This window comes from Galleria mellonella, unplaced genomic scaffold (genome assembly GCF_026898425.1).
Source record: "Galleria mellonella isolate WM207_F2 unplaced genomic scaffold, CSIRO_AGI_GalMel_v1 utg184, whole genome shotgun sequence".
In the NCBI taxonomy this organism is placed as follows: domain Eukaryota; kingdom Metazoa; phylum Arthropoda; class Insecta; order Lepidoptera; family Pyralidae; genus Galleria; species Galleria mellonella.
Window position 1 is genome coordinate 749,763 of NW_026442025.1, and position 17,227 is coordinate 766,989.

General features: G+C 37.9%; 1 protein-coding gene across 3 annotated transcripts; it reads left to right on the forward strand.

Annotated features, from left to right (window-relative positions):
- Positions 1-296: 296 nt before the first annotated feature.
- LOC113510984 (NEDD8 ultimate buster 1) lies at positions 297-17,053 on the forward strand. 3 transcript variants are annotated; one of them, XM_052893714.1, is made up of 13 exons: positions 297-556; positions 2,303-2,562; positions 3,166-3,266; positions 4,365-4,471; positions 5,334-5,491; positions 6,317-6,513; positions 6,852-6,976; positions 8,442-8,617; positions 9,636-9,831; positions 11,074-11,163; positions 12,303-12,417; positions 12,988-13,069; positions 13,769-17,053. In XM_052893714.1, the coding sequence occupies exons 1-13, from the start codon at positions 431-433 to the stop codon at positions 13,893-13,895; spliced, it is 1,860 nt and encodes a 619-aa protein (XP_052749674.1). In that variant the 5' UTR covers positions 297-430; the 3' UTR covers positions 13,896-17,053. The 3 variants fall into 3 exon arrangements, with proteins under 3 accessions (XP_052749674.1, XP_052749675.1, XP_052749676.1); XM_052893715.1 differs by having other exon boundaries at positions 298-556; positions 9,636-9,804; XM_052893716.1 differs by lacking the exon at positions 11,074-11,163 and having other exon boundaries at positions 298-556; positions 9,636-9,804.
- Positions 17,054-17,227: the final 174 nt, after the last annotated feature.

Here is a 17,227-nt window from a genome sequence, read left to right on the forward strand (position 1 = left end):
TCAACATAGGAGAAGATTAGTAACAGAAAATACCTTCGAAAGATTTATTACAAATGATCAAAAGAGAAGGACCTACATAGACAATAATACATTTGATTACCAATTTTACCGACAACTTAAAATTTACTCTGGCATTTACATTCTCAATGTACCTCATCTCGAAATAACGTTTTGTTTGCGTTTTATAATTTAGGCGTTATAATATTCCAAGTATTTGATAACTTACAATTAATTTTGAAGGATTGTAAGGGTATTTTAACGTGCTTTTATAGATAAATGTTAACAAAAGTTGGCAACCCGATGCGTGACATTAAAAATTGATCTTTGTTTTGTTTGTTTGCATCCGATTCGACTTTCCAAAATTGTTTTGCAAATCGCAAACTCATTTGGTGACTCAGTCGCTTGAGTTCCTACAGAGTCGACCAAAATAATGGAGACTAACCTGCAACACGAAGATCTTTTGATAAAATTACGGGCTAAACTAAACGAAGACAAAATAAAACTGTGGGAACCACCATACATTCAACCAGACAATGGGATATCGCAAAGTTTACAGGTAAACATAATAAATATTTATTATTTCTTCCTGCTAGTTTCTTATAGCCAATTTATATCTCATAAATACTTCATTTATCGTCACTAACAAAAACCGCAAATAAAATTCCTTTATCCCGAATTTTCCTTTGCTTGTATAGTTTTTTTTTCATGACTACGAATAGGTTAATTATTGAACTATTTAAAAAAAAAAAGAAAATTTCCAATTCGATAATCTTCTTTTGTGTATAGATATATAAAAAAATAAAATAAATGTGTGTGCGTATTTTCATTTATTATTCTTAGAACTAGAACTAGGTAGAACTCCTAGATTTTTTATTAAATAATAAATAAATGGTAATCTATAAGGGAAGCTTATGTCCAGCAGTGGAGGGATAGTGGCTGAAGTGTAGGATATCATTTAGGGATGATAGGTAAGAGTGAACACCTCTCGAGGGTACTCGATGACCAGATGAAGGCATATCAGTTGACCCATCATGACATTTCTGTTTATTTTTAATTGTTAAACTATGTATTTAACCTTATTGTAGTTACTTAATATTAATATCTCTATAGTACTAAAGGGGGTTGGGGCTGTGGCCCCTTAACACAGGTATTATATTGACCTATTTAATAGCCCAGTTCTAAAACCACAACTACTGTACCCATTTAAAATTATAATATTAATATTAGTGCTGTAACTTATGAAACTACAGTTATGTTTGAACGAATAAATTTCATTTCATTTCACATTCATTACGAACCATGGTGGTTTCTGGGGGGAACTATATAGAGGTTCATTTGACACTATATATATATTGTTAGCAATGGGCCAGGGTACCCATTACTAATAATCCCCTCTTTGCTGGTACTTTCGTAGTTATACTCAATTAATGTGATGAATTGTATGTTTAGTTCATTATCATCAAATATATTGTTTATGCATTATTTATATATGTATGTATCTATATAATACAATTCCATGTTTATGTATTAATTTAGTCATACAGGGAAACTCTGGGTTTGTTGCATGCGTCCATGTAGCCTAACATCAGGCTGCAGCTGAAAATCAGTGCTTTGCTTTTAAACAAAACTATTACTGAGCTGTAGCCTATTTGGATCACTGTGACACACATATTTTCATATTTTATCTTTTGTTTTATAGTTAATAAATGGTGATTGTATGAATTCATTTCTTAATTTATGTGTGTAATAAATGGATCAAATAAAGTGTTTATCTATTTATTTATCTATTCTCATTATTTATTTATTTTCATATGGGCGATCCAATTCTATACAGTAAGCCAGTGTGTTTTTTTTTTTAATACAACTTAGAATGGCAAACAAGCTGAGGGCCCACTTGATGGAAAGTGGTAAGCGTCGCCTATAGACATGAGCAGTGCCATGGACATAACAGAATACACTGTTTCGCCCATGATACCCCCCATGCGTTGCCATTCCTGAGGACTCAGGTGTTATTCCTCTGTACCCAGTAAATTCACTCCATATCCCACCCTTCAAACCGAAACACAGCCATGCAAACACAACTGCTTTACGGTTGAAACACGAATGGGACAGAGGTACCCAAGCAATCAACTTTTGAACAAAGTCTCTGTCTAGTGTGTTGTAGAACTGGTTTAACTCTTAACCACCTGATGTTTCTCCCAATACTAAATCGATATTGGAATAAAAAAAAATATTTATTTTGTTATAATTGAAGTTGAAGTGTTTATTTTGTTTAACCAAAATCTTTAAATATTCATTGTAGGAACTAGCCAAAAAATACTCAACGGCACTATCAATAGATCTTGATACTATCCTTCAAGGCCTGCATGAGCTGCAGCTACACTCCGTTGATAGATCGAAAGCTAACGAGGAGTACAAGGAGACAGGGTTTGCTACCTTGAGAATTAAAGCTACTATTCCCGGTGAAAGGCCTAAGATTATGAAGGTACAAAAAAAATTGTATGTGATGGGAAGTGACTTGATTACAGCTGTGGCTGAAGAGATAGGAATGGCACAGATTAGGTAATTTGTTATTTATTTTTATATGTTTATATTTATATATATGCTGAAGAAGGGCCAAATTAAAAGTACCTGTAACCTGCGAGCGTGTATGAAAAGATTCATGAATGTGGAAGAAGCGAAGGAGGTTTGTTTGAATCGAAGCATTTGGCGTTGTTTCTGCCTACCCTAATGGGAGACAGGCGTGACAGATATGTATGTATGTATATATGTTTATATTTCACTTGCAAACAAAAGATATAGTGATTGGTTTTACAACTTGTTAGTAAGGGTGGGTTTAACTCTGAAAGAGATTTCTTCCAGCCAACCTAATGCAGTAATCATGTGCAGGAAAGGTACAGAAAAAAAGAACTTTAAATAAATAATTGGAATAAGAAATAATAGAATAAACATTTGGCCCCCCCCATGCGTTGCCATTCCTGAGGACTCAGATGTTATTTCTCTGTACCCTGTAAATTCACTGCCATATCCCACCCTTCAAACCGAAACACAGCCATGCAAACACAACTGCTTCACGGTTGAAACACGAATGGGGCAGAGGTATCCAAGCAATCGACTTTTCTACAAAGTCTCCTTCTGGCAAATGTAAATGGTATTTGTTTACAGATTAAAGTTGATCTTTAATGGTAAAGTAATAAAGCCAACTTCGAGCCTGGAGGAGCAGGGCATCAAGAATGGAGTGCAAATTATGGCTCTCATCATGTCTAGTACGTATTGATGATCTATCTAATTTATTTATACCACAAAGCAATATTTATGACCTTACTAATATTATAAATGTGAAAGTGAGTTTGTTTGTTACCTTATAGTGCCTTAACGGCTTAACCAATCACTATGATTTATTTATTTATTTATTTAAATTGTGATACATAGGTAACAATGGATAGTAAAATGAAATTTAGTATACCCATACTATATATAGAAAGGCTACTAAGCCTAGAAAGATATAGGCTACTTCTTATCCCAGTCAGTGTATATATCACATGGTCAAAGTCGCGGGTAAAAGCTAATATACCATAAAGTAACACTAGGTACTGTTGTAATTTGTAACAATTACTAGCTATTTTGGCAGTGGCTTAAACTACAAATTACATCATTTTGGAGATTCATAAGTTTTTACTATTTTTTCTGTATATTATGTTTATTTATTTGTTTATTGGAAAACCAACAGCTTACAATTTATAGCTTAAAACAATAACAACTTATCCATATAAAAAGCCAATAACAGGTTTTTACTGACTTAGCGATATAAATTTGTCGTGGCTAGAGTAATTATAAAATTTAAAAGGAAATAAAAATAAAAAACTACACTATAGTATATCATAACAATAGTTACTAGAGTGTGTGTGTGAGTGTGTATGTGTGTGTGTATAAATTAATTATATACATATTTATTTATTTGTTTTATACTTTATTGCACCAAGTAAAAAAAATACAGTAAATAGTAACGAAAAGTGATACAAAAGGCGACCTTATCGCAAGCAATCTCTTCCAGACAATTGTTGGGTAGAGGATATTGAGAAAAGGCAAAGGGTAGGTGGCGAACTATTATATATATGTATACTAATGTATGCAAACATACATATATATAAACAAATAAATACATAAACATACTTTTAACAATAAATCTTATTTTTAATTAAAAAAAAAAAACAAACACAATATAATTCCTATAATTAAGTAGAACAATTTATACAAGGTTGTGGCGAGCGGTGGGGAGTCTCAAGTAGGGGATACCGCTAACAATACATATATTTAAACATACATGTATATTAGTACATAGTTTTCTCTTACTGTCATTTTAGAGACCCCAGACGAAGTGAAGAAGGAGGACGAGATGTATTTAGAGATGAAGTCGACCAGAGAAGACGCCGCACTGCTGTCAAAATATGCTGATGAAGATTACATGAAGGTATGCAATGGCAGTTTAATGGGGTTGCACTCTTGTGTTTTACGTTACCTATAGTAACATTATAAAGAGGACATATTTAATATTTTTTATACAAATTAGAATGGCAAACAAGCAGACGGCCCACCTGATAGAGAGTGGTAACCGTCGCCTATAGACATGAGCAGTACCATGAACATAACAGAGTATACTGTTTCGCCCATGATACCCTCCATACGTTGCCATTCCTGAGGACTCAGGTGTTCTTCCTCTGTACCCAGTAAATTCACTGCCATATCCCAACGTTCAAACCGAAACATAAGCAAACGATTTTTGTACATTTTCCTTCTGGTGTCATCATAAATATAAATAATTTTCCATCAGGTGGACTTCAGTTTATTTGCCTTTTTAAGTTATACAAAGCATAAAGCATTCAGGTGCTGTATGAACACTATTTTCGAAACTGAAGTTTGAAATTGAGATAAAATGGTATATGGCAACACTGTGTAATCAATGTTTTTAGGTTGTTGCCAGAGATTTCTTTTTTTTTTTTAATTTATTTATTTTTTCTCTAATAAAGAATCAGAAATTTTAATTTTCTTAAATTTTGATTTTTTTTATTATTTTAATATTTTACGTTTTTTAATAGTTATATCTAGATGTTATTCTCAAATAATGTGTTGCCAGATGTTAATAAAGCCATCCGCTTTATTAACATCTGACCTCTGTTATCTGACAATGTTGCTGTAGTTTTCAATAGTATTGTTTAATTTTGTGTTTCCTTCCCTTGTATTATACGTTTGTGCAAACCTTAGCGGCTGTTAATTTATTAAATGTGTAAATACGTATTGCTATAGCCGTCTGTTTGTTTTAAATAAATAAACAGCTGGAAGACCAGTCGGGCAAGGCTATAGAGCTGCCGGCGGGTGAGCGGCGTGCACTGCTGGTGGGGCTGGCGCTGCACGAGCGCGGCCGCGCCGCCGCCCGCCGCCAGGACTACTCGCGGGCACTCGTGCTGCTGCTCGACGCAGACCGCCAGCTCAGGTACCGCTGCTGAGACAGGGCTCACAAGGATTGTTGTTGCAAACCGGAACAATGCTGCTAAATTGGTCATGATGACCCTCACTGGTACACCGCTTCGGTATGCTGATAGCGCAGGCAGGTTCTACCATTCCATCTTCACCCATTGAAAAAACTCTAGTCCAGTGGATCGAGACTGTTTTTTTTTTAAATAGATGATAATGAAATGGTAACCCCGCCTGAGCTATTGGTATACGCTGGCGAGGCACCAGTGAGGGACGATAGGTGAGAATGAAAAAGCAGGTCAGTTAGTCCATCGTGATGGAATTCATCACGATGGTTACCAGGGGGGACCGCGTGGAGATCGACTTTGTAGGATATATTGCTAGCAATGGGAATAGTAATCCGCATTACTAACAATCCCTTCCCCCTCCCCCATCGAGACTCAGGAAGGGGGTCTGATAATCACATTTCTAGTAATAATGCATTCCTTAACGATCTATCATCGTTATCCACCTCATAATCTAACACTATCCTACTACTAAGGGATGAAAAGTCGGAAGTAATCTGTTTGGAAGCTGTATTCATATGGCTGTATTTCGGTTTAAAGGGCAGTGAATTTAGAGCGAATTTAGAGAGAATAAAAATAGAGCAGTGAAATTACAGGGTACGGAACTATTTTATCTTAGTTTTTGGAATGGTAAGGCATGGCAGATGCCATGGGCTCAAGGTACTGTTCTTGTGTACAGGCGATGACTACCACTTATGGAGGGCCGTAGGGTTGCTTCCCATTTCCTGTTTTATAAAAAAAAAAAACTAAACTTACTAACATTGCCATGTTTGTCATAGTGAATGCAGCTCATCCATCTTGAAGTCAGTGGACAACTACGCAGTACTTCAACTGGATATAGCGTGGTGCTACCTGTGCCTGCAGAGTCTGTCGTCGGCTACCGATGCGGCCGCCAGGCTCGCGCGGGCCGAGGCCTCCCTCCTTCGGATATATGGAGAACAGCACCAGACAGTGGCGGAACTGAAGGGAAATTTAGGTAAGGTTATGTCTGTTATGTCCATGGTACTGCTACCGGCTAACCGTCGCCTATAGACATTATAGGCGACGGTTACCACTTTCCATCAGATGGGCCGTCAGCTTGTTTGCCATTCTAAGTTGTATAAAAAAAAATTCACCAGGAATTAATCACGACTGTATCCAGGATGTTTCCAGGATTATAGGATTGTATCCAGGTAGAGATACATCTGTCAGGATATTGCTAGCAATGTGGACAAACGGCTGAACTAACAATGCCCTTACAGGTCGATCTGGGACTCCTAAACTATTAGTAAAAATCTCCTCCCAATACTACTAAGTTGTTAATTTCATTTTCAGCTACTGAGCGTGTGCTGTTGATGCGACTGTATTTGCTGCAAGGCATTGTAGCTTATCATCAGAACAAGAGGGCCGAGGCCAGGCAGCTGCTCGACAAGGCCGAGTCTGAACTCAATCTGCTAAGGGTGAGAAATTTATTATTATTATTATTTCAACCGTTAACTGGATGTAAGCCTTCCCCATAAGGGGAGTTTTACCAGTAGTTACCACGCTTGGCAGGCGGGTATTTTGTTGATGGGTGAAAATGGTATGGTAATCCCGTCTGCGCTAACGGGATACGCTGGCGGAGCACCAGTGAAAGGTGATAGATGAGAATGAAAACAGGCCAGTTAGCCCATCATGATGAATTCATCAGGAAATAACCATGATAGTTTCCAGGGGGAACCGCTAGGAGGTCGACTTGGTTGGGTATATTGCTAGCAATGGGATTCTCAGTTTCCAATACTAACAATCCCTTTTCCCCCTTGTCAGGTGGGTTGGCAACCGCATTTCGGCTTTGAAAGATGTTTTAAGAGGGACACTGCTGTCCACCCCTCGCCCTCCCTTAGTCGCTTTTTACGACACCCACGGGAAAGGTAGGGGCGGCCCATTCTATGCCGGGGCACACATGGCGAAAGGATGAGGAATGCTAAACGTTATTTAAGTCATTACTAATGGTCGAGGGATGGGCAGCAGCGTCCTTCCTAGAACATCACCAAAGCCTAATTGCAGTTGCCGGCTCGCTTGCTAAGCGTAGCAACTACTGTCAAAACTCCTCTTATGGGAAAGGCTATGCTCAGCAGTGGACAGTTATGGGTTGATATAATAATTTACGTCATTGTTATTAAAAAATTTGGACATAAAACTAGGTAGTTTTGGACTCAATAATTAATTATTATAAATTCACGATACTACCTACCTTATAGATGTGCCAGTCAGTGACAGTAATACATGAGACACCATTACAACAAAACACGAAAGTGTGAGCAAGATAGGAAATATTTTTATTTTGCTTTACGCCGTACGTTTTGTTGGGCTAAATTTGCTATTTGCAAGATGTATACATAATTTTCCGATGTTTACTCGCCGTGAGGAAGAAGGTCGATTTTGAGTTTTAAAGTTCTTTGAATAAGGGTCACTTTTTTTTTACTTGAATATTCCTTTTTTTTAACGCTGATGTTGTTTGTTTGTAGGGTCTAAAGGAGTCGATCACTATGATTGACACCAGTATTTAGTAAAATAACGTGGTTTGATTGTATTTTTCTTTTACTTTTCCTACGTCAGATAAATAGATAGATAGATACTCTTTATTGTTTCCTCCAAAAGATTACAATAGTAAACTTATTATAAATATAAATAATTACAAGAAATAATCACAATGAGAAAACAATGGGCGACCTTATCGCTAAGAGCGATCTCTTCCAGGCAACCTTTGGAAGGAAAGCAGTAGTTAAATATATTTTGTTTTTTTTTTGTTGTTTTTTTTATTTTCATTATCTCTCTTACTGTGTATTGTGTGTATGTTTGTATTGTAATTTGTGTGCTGTAAGTAATGTAAATAAATTATCTTACTATCTACCTATCTAAGAGTGGGTGTGTGTATATTTGCAGGTGGATGAGACGTCTGTGTGTGCACTGGTGGAGCTGGGGTGGTCGCGGGCGCAGGCGAGGGGTGGATTGCGGGCGGCGGGCGGCGACCGCGACCGCGCTCACCTGCTGCTTGCTGCGAGGCGGGACGCCCGCCGCGACCTGCGCCGCCGCGCCAGCGACGACCGCCGCCGCGCCAGGTACACGCACGCACGCACGCACGCACGCACGCACGCACGCACGCGTGCCTACACTTACGTACACGCACGTGATAGATATATTTTTTATTAATGAATTGTAAGAAGTTGAGTATTTAATAATAATAACTTTATTTGAACTGAATCCTCAGGAATGGCAACGCATGGGGGGTATCATGGGCGAAACAGTATACTCTGTTATGTCCATGCTCATGTCTATAGGCGACAGTTACCACTTTGTATCAGGTGGGCCGTTAACTTGTTTGCTGTTCTAAGTTGTATAAAAAAAAACTTAAATACGGGTATACAATTTACTAAACAGTGATTACTACACTAGGCTCGCAAGCTTAGTAGTTGTAGGTAGTAATCGGTGAGTGACAAATTAAGTTAGTCCATATTTGCTGCCATTTACTACATATTATATGCTAAATAAAATAAATAAGTATAATTTAGTGGTATGATTTCTAAAATAAATGAACTGTGAGCACTTGTCTTTATTTTGTTATTACTAAAAGGATTACATTTTATATTTCATCAGATGGTCCGTCAGCTTGTTTGCCATTCTAAGTTTTATAAAAAAAATATATTGCTAAACAATAAATCATATCCATGAAATCATTATTAAAGTCTATAACACACACACACACACACACACACACACACACACACACACACACACACACACACACACACACACACACACACACACACACACACACACACACACACACACACACACACACACACACACACACACACACACACACACACACACACACACACACGCACACGCACGCACACACACACGCACGTATAACGATATACATGCACACGTATGCTCACACACGTATATTCACACACATTTTTTATATCTTAAGACGGGACCACAATCCTTAATAGTGGTCCCGTCTTAACTACTGATATACGCTGCCGGGAGCATAATAAGGACTCAATTTGAGATCTATAAGCCGAGGTCATTACTCTCAAACTGTCCAATCAATATGCCACTGTCCCCGGGCAGGGAGGAGCGCAAACGCGGGTTGTGTGCGGACGGCAGCGCGGTGAGCCCGCAGCTGGTGCGCGGGCTGCAGGCCATGGGCTACACCCGCCGCCGCGCCACGCTGGCGCTGCGTGCCGCCAACAACCGCGCCGCCGAGGCCGTGCGCCTCATACAGGAGCAGCCGGAACTGGTCTCGACATCACTCTCCACTCCACTTGTCACTATCATTTCTCATTTTCACCATCGTACAACCCGCCATAAACTAAAATTTCATCCCAACTATATGGACGAGTGGCGGTCCTCCACCGTGCGTTTTTCATGGCACTTTCTCCCACGCACACCCACTCTTTGGAATCGACTTCCAGCAGCAGTATTTCCGAACCGATACTACGACATAACCTTCGAGAAAAGAGCATATTCCTTTTTAAAAGGCTGGCAGCACACCTGCTATGCCGTAGGTGTTGTGGGTGATCATGGGCGGCGGTAGTCACTTACCATCAGGTGAGCCGCATGCTCCTTTGCCCCCTGTGTTGTAAAAAAAAAAAATTCGTTCACTCGACCATTTGGTCTGTATCAAGGCGGTCAGGGCTGCAGAACAAACATTGTGCTAAGCCTAAACCTATTCGGTTTTCTAACGAGAACGAGTCTCTTTAACCGACTTCAAAAAAAGATGTTCCCAATTTTTTTTGTTGTTGACTTATAACTTTAACATTTATAAATTATGATTTAGGATTATTTTTGTCTAATTATTTTATTTTTTTTTCGAATTAACTCCATAGAATTTTATTTTATTAAAATCGGTTCTTCATTTTAGTTTTTAAATCAAAATGGAGTTTTGCCACATTTCAAATATAACTTTTTTTTTAACACATTTTAAATTAATAAAAAAAAAATGTGAAGGCGAAGCTGGTCGCTGGAGTTGTAATCATCATGTCAGCCTTTAACTGTCCACTGCTGAACATAAGCCTCCCCCTTGAGGAGGTTTACCAGTAGTAGCCACGTTTGGCAAGCGAATTGGCAACCGCAGTTAAGCTTTGGAGATATTTTAAGAGAGATATTGCACAACCCTCTGACGTGAATTTACTGAGTACAGAGGAATAACACCTGAGTCCTCAGGAATGGCAACGCATGGGGGGTATCATGGGCGAAACAGTATACTCTGTTATGTCCATGGTACTGCTCATGTCTATAGGCGACGGTTACCACTTTACATCAATTGGGCCGTCAGCTTGTTTGCCATTCTAAATTGTATAAAAAAACCCTCACCCTCCCTTAGTTGCCTCTTACGACATCCACGGGATAGTAAGGGATGGCCTATTCTATGCCGGGACCACACGACCAATTCAGTTGTATATGTGTAATTGTAGACGCTTATCAATGTATATTTACTATAATTTAAGGCTTAATTAATTATTTTTGGTATTTGTGAGTAGCACGTATTGTTGTTGTTGCATGTTAGTTGGCAGACAGCGAGGATTCGTCAGACGACACTGAAACGACCAGTTCTGATGTCTCGCTCGTAGAACCGGACAACAAGTTGATTGCTGAGGTATCGTGTTTAACTAAACACATGTATGCGTGTTTTAATCCAGAGGGAGACTTTGTACAATAGTCGATTGCTTGGGTAACTCTGTCCCATTCGTGTTTCAACCGTGAAGCAGTTGTGTTTGCATGGCTGTATTCCGGTTTAAAGGGTGGGATATGGTGTGAATTTACTGGGTACGGAGGAACAACACCCGAGTCCTCAGGAATGGCAACGCATGGGGGCTATCATGGGGGAAACAGTGTACTCTGTTATGTCCATGGTACTGCTCATGTCTATAGGCGACGGTTACCACTTTCCATCAGGTGGGTCGTCAGCTTGTTTGCCATTCTAAGTTGTATAAAAAAAATGTATATATTTATTTTATTTTACTTTCCTCAAGTTTTAAATTTGAGAGTGCTCTGACTAACTTCAAACTGGTCAGCAACGCTCGCGTAGTACTATACTATACGATCGCGTAATACCATACGATAGTTATTATTCAACGATGTATATATTTCTTTATATTTTTCTATATGCTTTTCATATTTTGTCGTGAAGCTATGCTTGCATGACTGTGTTTCGGTTTGAAGGGTGGGATATGGCAAAAAAATTACAGGGTGCAAAGACATAACATCTAGTCTTCAGGAATAAATATATGATCCTGGATATCACAGAGTATTCTATGATGCGCAGTGATCATGTTTCTCATATTTGAAATTTCAATTTGATATTCCAGAGAATTGATTATTTTAACACTTAACAGACGGGTCGAATCTGCTCTCTTTCCTTTATTTCCTAAAATTTAAGCCATAGGAGCAACGGGCAGACAGTATTATAAATAATAGCATTAAAAAAATAACACTGTGCATAAAAGAAGACCCAAAATGCAACATAATAAAATTCATTCAAAAACGCAGATTTTCGTGTCCCGTGCTAGGAATGAAAAACAACACAGGATGGAAAAACGTAAATTTACAGGCCTATTCGTTAAGTGTTAAGGACCATAATAAACTTTTTTTACTAGATTTGCGTTAGAACCATTTTATATTTAATTGTCTATGGTTCACACTGTAATAGTTTTGTTAAACTGTCAAATTTAAAAGGCAATTTGAGAAATAATTTCAGAGATTGACACCTCAGAATGTACCCTAATATTTTCGTAGTTGGAAGCAATGGGCTACGAGTCAGAAGAGGCGAAGGCAGCGCTGCGTGTGACCAACAACAGTCTCGACGAGGCCGCCAACCTGCTGGTCGCCAGTGGGGGACACATCGTTGACGGTCAGTGGATATTTAAATAGTTATACTTGAAATTTTTTTTTTTTTTTTTTTTTTTTTTTTTTTTTTTTTTTTTTTTTTTTTTTTTTTTTTTTTTTTTTTTTTTTTTTTATAGAACTTAGAATGGCAAACAAGCTGACGGCCCGCCTGATGGAAAGTGGTAACCGTCGCCTATAGACATGGGCAGTACCATGGACATAACAGAGTATACTGTTTCGCCAATGATGCCTATGACATGCGTTGCCATTCCTGAGGACTCAGTTGTTATTCCGCTGTACCCTGTAAAATCACTGCCATATCCCACTCTTCAAACCAAAACACAGCCATGCAAACACAACTGCTTTACGGTTGAAACACGAATGAGACAGAGGTACCCAAGCAAACGACTTTTGTACAAAGTCTCCCTCTGGTAAAATTAATTAATGTTAAGATGCCTCTATTTCGAACTATTGTAATTGTTATAGAAATTTTACTGTTACGTACATTTTGTTTTAATAAACTTTGTATGTACAATTTGCACCTATGCAAAGCCCAGGTGCATTATTAGTATTTTATATATTTTTATGTACATAGGTGCTGCAAACCCAACCGACCCGTCAACCAGCGCCGCGACGTCCAGTAAGAAGAAACCGAACAAACACAAAAAAAGCAAACGGTACGTTTATGCCTGTTTTTTAACTTCTTTATAATGGAATGGTTACCGCGCCTGCGCTGTCGGCATATGCGAGTCAGAGGTGAGGATGAAAGCGAGTCAGCTGACTCATCTGACTCTCATGTAACTTGTTCCAAATAACATAGATAGATACTGTTTATTGTTTCCTCCATAAGATTACAATGGTAAACTTATTATAGATATAAACCATTACAAGAAATAATCACAATGAGAAAACAATGGGCGACCTTATCGCTGAGAGTGATCTCTTCCAAGCAACTTTTGATTTGGAGAGGAGTAATTATTAACAGTTTGATTGGAGGCACGATGAAAATTCTGTTTATATATATATATATATATATATATATATATTTTATACAACTTAGAATGGCAAACAAGCTGACGGCCCGCCTGATGGAAAGTGGTAACCGTCGCCTATAGACATGAGCAGTACCATGGACATAACAGAGTATACTGTTTTGGCCATGATACCCCCCAGGGGGGAGGCGTTTGTTCAACAGTGGACAGTTGAAGATAATAATAATATAACATAAAACATTTAATAATATTCACAACTGTATTTCTTGTAAGTTCTTCTCAATGGAAACCTTTCCGAACCCCCAAATATAGAATAATAAAAAATTACGATTCAAAAGAAGTTGAAAACAGGTATATTTAAATAATTCCTGTTCTGTATTACAGTAAGGAAGAATGTGAAATGGCACTCGAGAGGCTGTCGTCAGCGATCAGGACAGAGGAAGACGACCACTTGGACACCACCCTGATCGAAGAAGAGGAGTTTCTGGCACAATATAAATCTCTCCTGTAAAATTGATCTATCGAATTCCTGATTCGATTAGAAATAAGGTAAACAGTACTTTGGGAAATTGTCTAAAGAAATATTAGGCATTATAGCCCATTGTTGTCCCACTATTGGGCATGGAGAACAATCAGGTTGTGGAAAACCTTCCTGCCCAACTGCTCTCTAGAGATTACAGCGTTGAGTTCTTCAAAAAGGGCATATAAAAGTTTCTTATGGGTCCGGCAACGCGCGCGTGGTACTACCTAGTGTTACGGGCGTCCATAAGCTACGATAACCCCGTTTACCATCAGACTGGCCGTATGCTTGTTTGCCACCATAATAGTATATAGAAAATGGATCGCTTCCGTTCTTTCACGATGGTCGTGATATAAATGTTAAACGCTACCTCACTAGTCCAACTATTAAAAAAAACTACTGCTTTAGATTTTTTTTTAATTAACAAATTCAACGTCTTTCTAATCTTCGGCACCCTTGGCTGAACAATAGATTTTTAATATGTCTACAATACATTTTCCCTTTCTTAGGTGTTTCTTTAATATTATTTTTTACTTACTAGCGGCCCGTCCCGGCGTCGCACGGGTGGACATTTTTACATTTTAAAAAGTGGCCATTAAGGTTGCACACGCGACGGAAGCTTAAAAATGGAGTAACTTCTCCCGTTTTCACAACATTTCCCTTCACTGCTCTGCTCCTATTGATCGTAGCGTGATGAAAAGTATACTATAACCTGCCCAGGAGTATGAACAATAATAATTGTACCAAGTTTCGTTAAAATCCGTCGAGTAGTTTTTGCTTCTATAACGAACATACAGACAGACACAAAAATTTTACTGATTGCATTTTTGGCATCAGTATCGATTACTAATCACCGCCTGATAGTTATTTTGGAAATATATTTCATGTACAGAATTGAACTCTCTACAGATTTATTATAAGTATAGATGTCTTAGGAAGATCGATAAAATAATAATAATAATACATAATAATGTTATTATTTTACGAAGTTTTAAAATGAATCTGTGAATTTTAATAACTATAAAGAAAATGACTAAAATTTATTTTATATATTGTTCTAAATACATATAAAATATTTCTGTAAATGCTAAATGTTTATGTAATTAATTTTACATTTTACAAACGTAATGTACAAATTTTTCTTCATCGAATTTATATGAAATAAGTCCTATGTAGTTTGTAGTTTATAAAAATAAAGTAATAATTGTTAATGATAAAATAAAAATATGTTTTCGACTATAATCCCTAATGGGGTAGTCAGTGGCGTTTGTCGCCTGTCGCCATTTTGATTGTCTATCTATCCTATTTAAGAGCTGCGCTCTTGTCGGTGGAGCTCTTGCCACTCACTACGATTTTCAGCGAGTCCCTTCACCTCTTGATACGACACGACACCAACTCCTTCCTTGATCTGCCTGATGTAACTATGCCTTGGTCTCCCTCTTCCCCTCCTTCCTTCTATCTTACCTTTTATTATAATGTTCATAAGTTCGTCGTGTCGTATCAAGTGTCCCAACATTTTTCCCCTTCTGTCCTCAATAGTTCTAATAATTTGTCTTTTTTCCTTAACCCTAAGCAGGACCTCCTCATTGCTAATTCGATTTTGATTGTAACTGTCATTAATTATATACAAATGTAATACATTCTTTTTTTCATTTAATTAACATTATTTAAATCTATGTATATAATGAAGAATACTTATATAAATACAATATAATTGATAAATGCATAATTTGAGAACAGTCCGACCTACTTGACTATTTTTTTTATTGTTCGTGGTGGTCCTAATGAATATTTTAGAGTAAGACAAAAAAAATTTATTTAGGATGACATCGGTAACGTCTATGAGGGCCTTAAACCTCTTTGTTAATTGTTACAATAATAGGATTTGTTTCATATGAAATGCTTTAGAGTAAGGTTATAAAAATGTATTTAGGATGATATCGACAACGTCTATGAGGGCCTTAAACCCCTTTGTTCGCGAATCATAATAGGATTTGCTTCATATAACCTGCCGATGTTAAAGGTTTTTTTTTTGATGGGTGAAAATGGTATGATAACCCCGCCTGCGCTAACGGGATACGCTGGCGGAGCACCAGTAAAGGGTGATTGATGAGAATGAAAACAGGCCAGTTAGCCCATCATGATGAATTCAGCAGGAATTAACCATGATAGTTTCCACGGGGAACCGCGAGGAGGTCGACCTGGTTGGGTATATTGCTAGCAATGGGATTCTCAGTCTCTATTACTAACAATCCCTTTCCCCCCGATGTGAATGTATTATTACTATCAAATATTACTGTAATGGAGACTGAAAAAGTACATATGGATTTTATTATTTATTAATCCTTTATTAACCGGGGGGAGAAGGGATTGTTAGTAATGAGGATAAGCAACCTCATTGCTAGCAATAAACCCTATTACATCGACCTCCACGCGGTTCTCCCTGGAAACCCTCATGATTGATTCTTTGTTGAATATGTCAGGATGGGCTAACTGACCTGCTTCATTCTCGCCTGTCATCCCTCACTGGTGCCCCGCCGGTGTATACCGATAGCGCGGGAGGGGTTACCATTCCATTTTTAACCATTATAAAAAAACCTTAAGTACATGCCAGTAAACAGCAATGACATGACAGCAATGTCAGCCAAATGACAGATGTAAGTTGACAACTGACATTCACTGTCATGCCAATGCCAGTTAAACTCGGCGGGTATGTAAATTTTTATTTTGATTGATGTAAAATGGCCTTTTTAATCTACCAGGCCCTCTAGACAAATGGCGAGCGGATTCGTCAATGGAATCGACATCGCTATCGATTTCATGAGTTGGAATGAGACATCCGACGTTGCTATCTCATTCTATCTCACGGACTCGCTAGCGCTGGTCAGCTAGTCTGAAATAATGATAGTTTATGAGTGTTGTTGTGACGTGTCTCTGTTGTATTGTACTAGTCTTTACCCGCGATTTTACCTGGAAATATATAGCACTTATGTCCTCCTCCATCCAGAATATTACGCATATTAAGAAATAATAAAGACTAAACCGGAATTTTAACAAAATATTAAAAGTTGTTACGTGTGCCTAATTATTCTATTGTCATACAAAATATTGTTATGAACTATTAGAAATAAAAATATTTATACAGTGTGCTTGTAGTGTTTTATTTACTGAATATAAAATATAAATTAATAGTTATACAAACTATAGTGAATTCTTTGAGAATTTGAGATATTTTCTCCTACGAACACTCAGGTTATGGAATGAGCTCCCTGCCGAGGTTTTCCCAAGGGACTACAGCATGGGGTTCTTCAAAAGGGGGGTAA

Excerpts from the sequence above, each read along its gene's own strand:
- LOC113510984 (XM_052893714.1), top strand. The coding sequence starts at position 431 with ATGGAGACTAACCTGCAACACGAAGATCTTTTGATAAAATTACGGGCT. Across the intron at positions 4,472-5,333 it reads CTGATGAAGATTACATGAAG|CTGGAAGACCAGTCGGGCAA; the intron begins GTATGCAATGGC and ends ATAAATAAACAG. Across the intron at positions 11,164-12,302 it reads ACAACAAGTTGATTGCTGAG|TTGGAAGCAATGGGCTACGA; the intron begins GTATCGTGTTTA and ends ATATTTTCGTAG.